This window comes from Gymnoscopelus microlampas (genome assembly GCF_963454915.1).
Source record: "Gymnoscopelus microlampas genome assembly, chromosome: 2".
NCBI lineage: Eukaryota > Metazoa > Chordata > Actinopteri > Myctophiformes > Myctophidae > Gymnoscopelus > Gymnoscopelus microlampas.
Genome location: NC_139939.1, coordinates 61,256,878 through 61,269,377, shown reverse-complemented (window position 1 = coordinate 61,269,377; position 12,500 = coordinate 61,256,878). Strand labels below are relative to the sequence as shown.

Sequence of the window (12,500 nt, the reverse complement as noted above, 5' to 3'; positions counted from 1 at the left end):
CCATGGGCCCCGGCTATTTTGGCCTGGCTAGATTTTATGCTATTTTGCATTTCCTTCTAAGCACACTTTTAGCTACTATTCTCTACTACTACTACGACTCATGTGTAAACACACGTTTAGCTACTGTTATTATCTATGTCCAAAGGTCACGCAAATCACAACAAACATTATATGAACATAATTAATAAAATCATTGATATTTTTTAAGTAATAAACAATTGAAAGACTCAGTTCCTCTGGTGGATGTATGTTTCTATGAGCTATGTTTTACATTCTATGATCTACCTTCTATGTTCAGCTAGCATGTTCATTCAGTGATAAAAACATCAATACAGTCACATCCCAACACTCAAATGTGTTTTTGTTTACAGGCACGTATTGCAAGATCTCAGTGTGCGTTAAGTGAAGTCCTTAAGATCAGGTCACATATGCCGACAGGTCACCAATTTCACTGTAACACCGCCATGAGTATTGGGATATGCCGTTGTTACTTCCTACAACATTCAATTTGGAGGGGAGCCAATGGGAAGGCAGCATACTGGGACCCAATGAGAACGCAGCATACAGGGACCCAATGGGAACGCAGCATACTGGGACCCAATGGGAATGCAGCATACCAGTCCTTCTAGAGGGTCAACTAGGTAGACTAGATGTGAACACAATACTCACCACCCAGCTCTGACTCTACATGGAAACATGATAAACCATTAGTTTACTTTAATCAATGAGCTTATATTTATATGTGTTTATATAGAGCACCGAAGTGTGACATCACTTCCACTAGAGGTCACAGAGTTATTATTTTCTATTGGAAAGTCAATCTTAAGATTACGTCATTTAACACATTGAGTGCCAGGTACTATATCTCCGCTGGTGCCAGCGTTCGGCCATTTTATAGTTGTCACTTTCTCTACGGGTATTTTCAATAGAATAATGACTTTTGTGACCCAGGGGATAACAGAGTGACATCAGGACTTCAGTATTCTCTACTGTACTGTGTTTTATATCATTAATGTGTATACTTCATGGTAGGACGGTGTGTGTTGACTCACCTGGCAGGTCAGAGTGCTCCCCTGGTGGCCAGGTGATGAATGACACGATGGAGAAGCAAGAACACAAAATATGAAAAGCAATGGATACAAAACACTGTGTCGTTGTTGTTGTTGTTGTTGTTGTTGTTGATGATGATGTGTTGCAGTTTGTGTTGTGTTGTGTTGTGTTGTGTTGTGTTGTGTTGTGTTGTGTTGTGTTGTGTTGTGTTGTGTTGTGTTGTGTTGTGTTGTGTTGTGTTGTGTTGCATTGTGTAGTTAAAGTGTTATAAAGTGCTACACAAATCAACAGAAGAAGCTGCTCAGAGGTCAGTGAACATCAGAGCTGATGACAAAACAATATGAATAAATATGATGAAACCTATTAAAATAAATGAATCAAGCAATAAATGAAATAAAAGCACATCTACACCACACTGATCTACCATCTGATCTCTTTACTCGTTACGAGGCACACCTTCTATTTCAGCTTCACCCAGCAGATGGCTGCTCGGGGGGGGGTGGAGTCAAACCGGTGACCTACTGATTACCAGATGGCTTCTCTATCATTACTAAGCTGATTGTAAACCTACTGTTTAGGAGAAGAGTAGTAATGGTTGTAATGGTTAATAACTGACCTAGGGTCAGCCTCTCACCTGTCTGTCTGTCTGTCTGTCTGTCTGTCTGTCTGTCTGTCTGTCTGTCTGTCTGTCTGTCTGTCTGTCTGTCTGTCCACAGCCTGATCTCACATAATGTAGTACACATTGCACGGACCAAAACACGTCATTCCGTGCATAGAGTCGCCTAGAAAACCGAAAATCCGTGCCTGTGTACGGCGAGTCCGACGGTGGGCGTAACCGGTTGCAACCCGGAAAAACCCGGAAGCAGAGCAGTCCCCACAACACGATTTACCATTCTGTGTCTATCAGTACATAGACTGGAGGAGGAGCCAGCCCTATCCAAGGTCTTGAAGGGTGTATCCAAAGCCTTGCGCTCGGTACCAGCGCCGCTTCCTATTGCTTCACCAATCTATGTCCCCCCCCCCCTCCCCCCGGCCTGTGCACAGAACACGCTGACGTCACCAAATTTAGAGCGACGCCCCTCTGCACTCTGATTGGTTAGGAGATAACAAGGTTTAGAAACCACCGTTCCTGCAAGGTTCCCCCAGGCTTTTTTTCTTTTGAAAAAAAAAAAAAAGGCATGGGTTTCCGAGGCTAATCGGTACATAACTCAAACAGCGCTGAGTAGGCTCAAGGGAACGTCGCAACGTTCGGGACGGCAACTCGTTGGTTTTAGCTCACTCGGTGGTCCCTCACGTGGCTCCGGTTCCCTTGAGAACTGAGAACTGCGCGCCTCCGAAATGGTTTAGAGTCAATGGGAGAGATGTGAGCCGGCTATGCACAGATTTTGGGGTTTTCCAGTTGTCTATGCACGGAATGACACCTCCCTGCAATGTATACTAAGTCGTGTGAGATCGGGTTGGTCTGTCTGTCTGTCTGTCTGTCTGTCTGTCTGATGATGTAATGGTTAATAACTGTCTCACCTATCTGTCTGTCTGTCTGTCTGTCTGTATGATGACGTAATGGTTAATAACTGTCTCACCTATCTGCCTGTCTGTCTGTCTGTCTGTCTGTCTGTATGATGATGTAATGGTTAATAACTGTCTCACCTATCTATCTGCCTGTCTGTCTGTCTGTCTGTCTGTCTGTCTGTCTGTCTGTCTGTCTGTCTGTCTGTCTGTCTGTCTTAATGATGATGTAATGGTTAATAACTGTCTCACCTATCTGTCCGGTAGCGATGATGTTCTGGTATTTAGGGTGTTGATTGACAGTCAGACACAGGATGTCGTCAGTGTGCTCCAGGTAGAAACTCTGAGTTCCTGTCAGGACAGGAAACAGGAAACAGGAAATGACACGACCTGGTGTACAATATGCACTCTGTGTGGAAAAGTAGTTTTATTACTGTGTACTGGTAGGATATGAACAATTAAAAGTTACAGGAACAGTTTTAATATCACATTCCTCTGGATATAAAACCATCAGTACTAGAGGTCCTGGTAGGATATAAAATGATCAGTACTAGAGGTCCTGGTAGGACATAAAATGATCAGTACTAGAGGTCCTGGTAGGATATAAAATGATCAGTACTAGAGGTCCTGGTAGGATATAAAATGATCAGTACTAGAGGTCCTGGTAGGACATAAAATGATCAGTACTAGAGGTCCTGGTAGGACATAAAATGATCAGTACTAGAGGTCCTGGTAGGACATAAAATGATCAGTACTAGAGGTCCTGGTAGGACATAAAATGATCAGTACTAGAGGTCCTGGTAGGATATAAAATGATCAGTACTAGAGGTCCTGGTAGGATATAAAATGATCAGTACTAGAGGTCCTGGTAGGACATAAAATGATCAATACTAGAGGTCCTGGTAGATGTAATGATGATGTAATACGTACCAGAGGACAGGTTGTGCATGATAACAGCAGCAGCAGTGTGGTAGATGATGTCAGCTCCATCGTTGAGGTAATGAAGGTTGTTACGACAGTCAAAGCCTCTGTAGCCAAACACATGTTCTAGAACCAGCTCCTACACACACGCAGGCGCACACACACACACACACACACGCACGTACACACGCACGCACGCACCGTAGAAAATAATCCATTAAATAAGAAAAGTGACACACTAAGTTTGCCATGCTGAATGTGCGTGCGTGTGTGTGTGTGTGTGTGTGTGTGTGTGTGTGTGTGTGTGTGTGTGTGTGTGTGTGTGGTGGGAATAAAAACTGGCTGCCCATGGAGTGCCGTGAATTTTATCCTAGCCCTCAACCAATGGATGAAGTGGATCCATCCACAACACAAACTGCAACACATCATCACCAACATGCTGGCACGCACCCATGAATTCCTCCACTGGTCCGGGCTGGAGGTGAAACACACAAAGTGTGCCGTGCTCCATGAACGCCTCAGGTACAAGGCCAAGAAAGACAAGCCTCCCTCCTGTCTAATAACGGGCCAACCCATCAGGGTGTATTCCCGTAACGAGACCTACCCATACCTGGGCTATAAGTTCAACATCGCTGGCGAGTGGGCGGAACACGTTGAGGAGCTCACTAAAGAGTTTCACCATCGCCTCAACCTGATGGATCTGTCCCCCCCCCCTCCCTATAGTCATGAAACTCCAGGCTGTGAGAGAAGTGGCCCTGGCCAAGATACTACATATATTTGCCAATGTACACATCCCACAAAAGGCACTGAGAGACATGACAAATAGAACTGTCCAGCTGGCCAGAAAATGGGTTGGCCTAAACACACACTCCACACGAGACATACTCTTCCTCTCATATGGTGAAGGGGGGCTGGGGGTCCCAAATGTAGAGTGGATCTATGCAGCAACGAGGCTGACCCACCTACTCCACATGCTTAATAATGATGATGGCACTGTCAGAGAAATGGCCAGGGCATCACTCCTACTGGACTTACGCAGGAGGAAGCTCCCCCTGGCTGTTACACACCAGAATTATTTCCTAGGTTTCAGGAGGAAAGACTCTGGAAAAGTGGACTCACAAGACAAGGGCTTTGGGGTCTGGTCTGATTGGCCAGATCTCAATGACCTCTGCCACTGGACAGGAGTCCAGCTAAAACGGGCAAAAAACAACACTGAAGTGCCCATCTCTGACGGACTAATTACAGACCCCAGTGTGGTAGTGGAGGCTACTCTCACCCACCAGGGAGGAGACATTAGACCCCAGTGTGGTAGTGGAGGATACTCTCTCTCACCAGAGAGGAGACATTAGACTACAGTGTGGTAGTGGAGGATACTCTCACTCACCAGGGAGGAGACATTAGACTACAGTGTGGTAGTGGAGGCTACTCTCACCCACCAGAGAGGAGACATTAGACCCCAGTGTGGTAGTGGAGGCTACTCTCACTCACCAGGGAGGAGACATTAGACTACAGTGTGGTAGTGGAGGCTACTCTCACTCACCAGGGAGGAGACATTAGACTACAGTGTGGTAGTGGAGGCTACTCTCACCCACCAGAGAGGAGACATTAGACCCCAGTGTGGTAGTGGAGGCTACTCTCACTCACCAGGGAGGAGACATTAGACTACAGTGTGGTAGTGGAGGCTACTCTCACCCACCAGAGAGGAGACATTAGACCCCAGTGTGGTAGTGGAGGCTACTCTCACTCACCAGGGAGGAGACATTAGACCCCAGTGTGGTAGTGGAAGATACTCTCACTCACCAGAGAGGAGACATTAGACCCCAGTGTGGTAGTGGAAGATACTCTCACTCACCAGAGAGGAGACATTAGACCCCAGTGTGGTAGTGGAAGATACTCTCACTCACCAGAGAGGAGACATTAGACCCCAGTGTGGTAGTGGAAGATACTCTCACTCACCAGAGAGGAGACATTAGACCCCAGTGTGGTAGTGGAAGATACTCTCACTCACCAGAGAGGAGACATTAGACCCCAGTGTGGTAGTGGAGGCTACTCTCACTCACCAGAGAGGAGACATTAGACCCCAGTGTGGTAGTGGAAGATACTCTCTCTCACCAGGGAGGAGACATGAGACTACAGTGTGGTAGTGGAGGCTACTCTCACCCACCAGAGAGGAGACATTAGACCCCAGTGTGGTAGTGGAGGCTACTCTCACTCACCAGGGAGGAGACATTAGACTACAGTGTGGTAGTGGAGGCTACTCTCACTCACCAGAGAGGAGACATTAGACCCCAGTGTGGTAGTGGAGGCTACTCTCACTCACCAGGGAGGAGACATTAGACTACAGTGTGGTAGTGGAGGCTACTCTCACCCACCAGAGAGGAGACATTAGACCCCAGTGTGGTAGTGGAGGCTACTCTCACTCACCAGGGAGGAGACATTAGACTACAGTGTGGTAGTGGAGGATACTCTCTCTCACCAGGGAGGAGACATTAGACTACAGTGTGGTAGTGGAGGATACTCTCTCTCACCAGGGAGGAGACGTTAGACTACAGTGTGGTAGTGGAGGATACTCTCTCTCACCAGGGAGACGTTAGACTACAGTGTGGTAGTGGAGGATACTCTCTCTCACCAGGGAGGAGACATTAGACTACAGTGTGGTAGTGGAGGATACTCTCTCTCACCAGGGAGACGTTAGACTACAGTGTGGTAGTGGAGGATACTCTCTCTCACCAGGGAGACATTAGACTACAGTGTGGTAGTGGAGGATACTCTCTCTCACCAGAGAGACATTAGACTACAGTGTGGTAGTGGAGGATACTCTCTCTCACCAGGGAGACATTAGACTACAGTGTGGTAGTGGAGGATACTCTCACCCACCAGGGAGGAGACATTAGACTACAGTGTGGTAGTGGAGGATACTCTCTCTCACCAGAGAGACATATAGACTACAGTGTGGTAGTGGAGGCTACTCTCACTCACCAGGGAGGAGACATTAGACTACAGTGTGGTAGTGGAGGATACTCTCTCTCACCAGGGAGGAGACATTAGACTACAGTGTGGTAGTGGAGGATACTCTCACTCACCAGAGAGGAGACATTAGACTACAGTGTGGTAGTGGAGGATACTCTCTCTCACCAGAGAGGAGACATTAGACTACAGTGTGGTAGTGGAGGATACTCTCTCTCACCAGGGAGGAGACATTAGACTACAGTGTGGTAGTGGAGGATACTCTCTCTCACCAGAGAGGAGACATTAGACTACAGTGTGGTAGTGGAGGATACTCTCTCTCACCAGAGAGGAGACATTAGACTACAGTGTGGTAGTGGAGGATACTCTCTCTCACCAGGGAGGAGACATTAGACTACAGTGTGGTAGTGGAGGATACTCTCTCTCACCAGGGAGGAGACATTAGACTACAGGAAGACACCGCTATAAGGGTTCTGCTTCATATGAAACAGACTGAGGCCAAACAACACTGGCGTGGACTTCCACTGCAGGGAAAGTTGGCCTGTGTCGATTCCGCTGATCATTCTGTTTCACGTACGATGTACAAAAATGCTGTTATTGGGGAGGATGTGTTAACATTCACCATCAAAGCAAGAATGCAAGTATTACCAACCAAGTACAATCTGTCAATCTGGTATCCTGACATCCATAGTCCACTCTGTATAAACCATCATGATTCTGAACAACACCTAGAATCCATTGCAGACATCATTAATGGATGTAGTGCATATAAAAATGTGTACATTGCTCGCCACGACCGCATTGTCCGATGCAGTCAAAAATGTATGCCATCCAGTGCAGCAATGTACAAACACTCAAGAGTGTTACCAGATTGGTTTGGTTTAACTTGTGATGTCTTTGCTAACATCCCAAATACCCCTGATGTCCTTTTTGTTGACAACTTTCACAAGGAGGCTCTGATTCTGGAGGTCTTTGATCTATACATGAACCAGGCTTTCCAAGATAAGCATTCTAAGTACCAACCGCTACTGGGAATCATAACAAACCTTATGGGTACAGATGCAGATTCTCTGTACTGATATTTGGAAGCCTGGGTCATGTATATAAGCTGACCAGGAGTGGCCTAGCAATTGCTGACATGACAAAAAGCAAAGCCAAACAACTTGCAAAATATTGCTCTGTTTCAGCTGTTCTAGGCAGTTTGTCTGTGTGGAGGAGAAGGTGTCTGTGTGGAGGAGGAGGTGTCTGTGTGGAGGAGAAGGTGTCTGTGTGGAGGAGAAGGTGTCTGTGTGGAGGAGAAGGTGTCTGTGTGGAGGAGAAGGTGTCTGTGTGGAGGAGGAGGTGTCTGTGTGGAGGAGAAGGTGTCTGTGTGGAGGAGGAGGTGTCTGTGTGGAGGAGGAGGTGTCTGTGTGGAGGAGGAGGTGTCTGTGTGGAGGAGAAGGTGTCTGTGTGGAGGAGAAGGTGTCTGTGTGGAGGAGAAGGTGTCTGTGTGGAGGAGAAGGTGTCTGTGTGGAGGAGAAGGTGTCTGTGTGGAGGAGGAGGTGTCTGTGTGGAGGAGGAGGTGTCTGTGTGGAGGAGAAGGTGTCTGTGTGGAGGAGAAGGTGTCTGTGTGGAGGAGAAGGTGTCTGTGTGGAGGAGGAGGTGTCTGTGTGGAGGAGAAGGTGTCTGTGTGGAGGAGAAGGTGTCTGTGTGGAGGAGAAGGTGTCTGTGTGGAGGAGGAGGTGTCTGTGTGGAGGAGGAGGTGTCTGTGTGGAGGAGAAGGTGTCTGTGTGGAGGAGGAGGTGTCTGTGTGGAGGAGGAGGTGTCTGTGTGGAGGAGAAGGTGTCTGTGTGGAGGAGGAGGTGTCTGTGTGGAGGAGAAGGTGTCTGTGTGGAGGAGGAGGTGTCTGTGTGGAGGAGGAGGTGTCTGTGTGGAGGAGAAGGTGTCTGTGTGGAGGAGGAGGTGTCTGTGTGGAGGAGGAGGTGTCTGTGTGGAGGAGAAGGTGTCTGTGTGGAGGAGGAGGTGTCTGTGTGGAGGAGGAGGTGTCTGTGTGGAGGAGAAGGTGTCTGTGTGGAGGAGGAGGTGTCTGTGTGGAGGAGGAGGTGTCATGTGTATCCTTAGGGACCATGAACTATCAACCCTGTGTGTGTGTGTGTGTGTGTGTGTGTGTGTGTGTGTGTGTGTGTGTGTGTGTGTGTGTGTGTGTGTGTGTGTGTGTGTGTGTGTGTGTGTGTGTGTGTGTGTGTGTGTGTGTGTGTGTGTGTGTGTGTGTGTGTGTGCTTGTTATTAACCTCCACTACTTTCTTCTTCTTTGTAACATTGTTCTTCAGCAGTTTGTCTGGGAGTGGAGCCGCCCTGCTGACCGGAGGCCTGTAGATAGACAGATAATAATCTATTATATTAGTATTATTATTAATAATAATAATACACAATACATAGACAGATCACACAATACAATGACAATACTACACCGCTTCTCTCTTACAGCGAGAACAATAGAATAGGCCAGTCATAGTTCCAGAGGCATCATGTATCACATTACACAAACAACAACAATTCTGGTTGCTTCTTCAGGTCATTTGGTTCCCTTCACCACATGAACACTAGTGTCTCTATTCTGGCCTTGTTATAACTGCTGAACATTCAGCCAAAATAGATCTACAAGCTCTGATAGATCGGCTATGTTCGGCAAAGTTGTCAAGGGTAAAAAAGTAACTATCAACTATTACTTATAGTGTGAGTACTAAGTAAGTAGAATAATTACAAAGCAGTTGGTACGTATTAGAACAAATACTGTATATTAAGTATAACACAATTTACTAGTAAATGGAAACAGAAATAGCAGTTGCGTGCGTTTGAGTGTGTCTGTACATACCTCTCTTCCACAGGAATCTCTTTAACTTGTAGATGAGGTTTAGTTCCTGTCATGTCTCTGATGTTAGCAGAGTAGATCTTAGAAACATAATCTACTGTCTTCTCCCTGGCTACGTCACTGTCATACCCTGAGGAGAGGAGAGGAGAGGAGGAGCAGTATCAGTCAGTATACAGCCCACACCTTTCTGACTTTATAACTACTTTTAACAGCTTTACTTCTGTAAACCTGTGAGGTGACAATAAAAGTGATTCTGATTCTGATTTTGAGAGACCAATTGACATTTTTGTAGCTATAACCTCCTAACCCATGAGAGGAAAGTTCTGAAGTAGGATGGTAGCATGTAGCATGTAGCATGTAACCCCCTTAAGTTCACCAATGATTCACAACTTGCAACAGAATCCTCAAACTGCACCGACCTGCAAAGAGACAATTCAGCTGCAACTTAAAGACGCACTGCAGTGACATTTTCGGTCATTTTATTTTGAAGGTTCAGTCTGAAACGTCGGCTCAACCGACTCTAAACCAATCAGAAGGTCCCATCCCTTCAGGCTATGGGACGTTGGATCTCAATCACTTCAGCCGTGGGTAACACGGCTAGTGTATGTTTACAAGTGAGAGAGAGACGGCCAGTGAAGCACGTTTGCTACTACCTGGCTTATTTCTAACCTATAATGTTTTCAGATACATATCTTAGTGTGCAGATGAAGTTTAAAATGAGTAATACACTCATCTTCAATGAGATTCAAAACGGAGTATCTCTGTAATTAAAATCAGCTGTGTTTGAAGAACGTGCAGCTATGGGAATCAAACAGGTGCATGTAATCAAGATTCATTTATATTCATGAAGGCTGCGTTATGTCATCACGCAGCACGTTTTCCTTTACAGGAAGTAATTAAGATTGGCTTTTTAGGGACTTTAGATATAAAAATACACACAAATGTTTTTTTTTCTCTTTTTTTTGGCATCTATTGTTAGGTATGCCCATATGATGACCACGGATATGCTCTAAAAGTGTGAAAAACATATTTTTCATTTCACTGCACCTTTAATGCAAGATGCAACCAGTTGCAGCTGAAGGCACGAAGGACCATGTGAGCAACTGAGTGTGAGCGTATGTGTGTGTGTGTGTGCGTGTGCGTGTGCGTGTGCGTGTGCGTGTGCGTGTGTGTGTGTGTGTGTGTTACCTCCATCTTCATCATCATCATCGTCACTCTCCTGGCTGTCCTCGGCCTTGTTGTCTCGGTGGGCGTCGGCCTCTCGGCTCCAGATCATCAGGGCCGTGTCGGCCCCGCCCACCGTCAGCAGCAGAGCGTCGTCATTGGACCATCTGACGTTACTGACGTTAGCGCTGTGACCCACGTACTTCTTAAACTTACTGAACACACCCTGCATGAGCGCACACACACACACACACACACACACACACACACACACACACACACACACACACACCCACACACACACACACACACACACACACACACACACACACACACACAGACACACTGACGTTAGCGTTGCATGTGTGTGTGTGTGTGTGTGTGTGTGTGTGTGTGTGTGTGTGTGTGTGTGTGTGTGTGTGTGTGTGTGTGTGTGTGTGTGTGTTAACAATGACATTTTATTAAAACTGTTGTGAAAATGAATCTTTGTTAGTCCTCCTGGGCCACTGGTTCCAGCCGGTTCCAGCAGGGGGCAGTGGCAAACGCTTGGTCTCAGAGAGCATACAGAACAAAGAGAGCCTTGTAAACCATAGACATATAAAGGTAGACGCCTCCTCTGGCTCTGAAGAGTCTGTATGGCGGGCGCGCTTCCGCTTCTGGGGGCGTTCAGTAGGCCAATGAGAGGCAGGTGGGGGCGGGACAACTAGATTCTGACAAGTCCTGGAAAAGACGCGCTGTGATTGGCCAGTAGTCAACACACTGTGATTGGCCAGTGCCCGTGCCCCCCGGAAATATGGTGGCCACCATACGAAACAGGTCGCTCCAACGAACTGCAGAGGCCAATGAGGTATCTAGGTTTCTATGTCTATGTTGTAAACAAAGGAAATGCAAATCCCGCTATGCATGATGGGATTGATAGCCCAGTAGTGCTACTCTGAAAGAGAACCATTCAACTGTCTAAACTCTCTACTGAAGAGTTTTAACTTGACTTCATTTCTATAAGCTGTAGTCAAAACATGAAACAATGCTAGATGACTGTCTCCCAGTCAAATGTGGTCACATAGGCTATGTGTGAGGGCCACATGTCTCCACCAGTATAGACTTTAAACAGACAGACATTGAGAGAACTGTGAGCGATCTCGCCACACGGTGGATTTTGACGCACAAAGCCAAGTTGTGTGATAATGACACATTAATAATGACACAGTCCTGATACACAGTACATTCTGTATCTGTCTATCATTCACCCAGAAGCCAGAGAAGCATTTAAATATGACACAATGAATAAATAGGAACTTAAGTTAGTTGGTCGTTCATATAGAGTTAGCAATAATCTGCTAGTAAGGGTGTGCCGATACACTAATCTCATGATACGATACACGATGTTGGACTCACAATATCGATACGATACGATATATGGCAATTTTTTATTATGAAAATATATGGGGGGGGGGGAGGAGCAAATGCAAACAAATACTTCTGTTTTGCATTATTATTATTGCAAAAACGCCCAACGATACATATCGTCATGAAAACGTATCGCAATATATCGGGACGATATATATCGGCACACCCCTATCTGCTAGTCACAAGCATGTTGTGTAGTTGTTGTGTAGTTAGTGTTACCCTGCAGGGGTAGCTGAACAGTTAGTGTGTAGTAGTATAGTGTATTTTACCCTGCAGGGGTAGCTGAACAGTTGGTGTGTAGTTGTGTAGTTGTGTAGTTAGTGTTACCCTGCAGGGGTAGCTGAACAGTTGGTGTGTAGTTGTGTAGTTGTGTAGTTGTGTATTTTACTCTGCAGGGGTAGCTGAACAGTTGGTGTGTAGTTGTGTAGTTGTGTAGTTGTGTATTTTACTCTGCAGGGGTAGCTGAACAGTTAGTGTGTAGTTGTGTAGTTGTGTATTTTACCCTGCAGGGGTAGCTGAACAGTAGTGTGTAGTAGTATAGTGTATTTTACTCTGCAGGGATAGCTGAACAGTTAGTGTGTAGTAGTATAGTGTATTTTACCCTGCAGGGGTAGCTGAACAGTAGTGTGTAGTA

General features: G+C 46.2%; 1 protein-coding gene across 1 annotated transcript in view; it reads right to left on the bottom strand.

Moving 5' to 3' along the window:
* LOC311035580 (echinoderm microtubule-associated protein-like 6) overlaps positions 1–12,500 on the bottom strand; it is a gene marked incomplete at both ends in the record, with an annotated part of 83,523 nt that overhangs the window by 28,257 nt on the left and 42,766 nt on the right. The window contains 5 exons of the mRNA XM_084043857.1: positions 2,809–2,907; positions 3,487–3,616; positions 8,715–8,793; positions 9,299–9,425; positions 10,484–10,685. Of these exons, the coding sequence (XP_083899983.1) occupies positions 2,809–2,907; positions 3,487–3,616; positions 8,715–8,793; positions 9,299–9,425; positions 10,484–10,685 (637 nt within the window). The remainder of the gene's footprint in view (positions 1–2,808; positions 2,908–3,486; positions 3,617–8,714; positions 8,794–9,298; positions 9,426–10,483; positions 10,686–12,500) is intronic.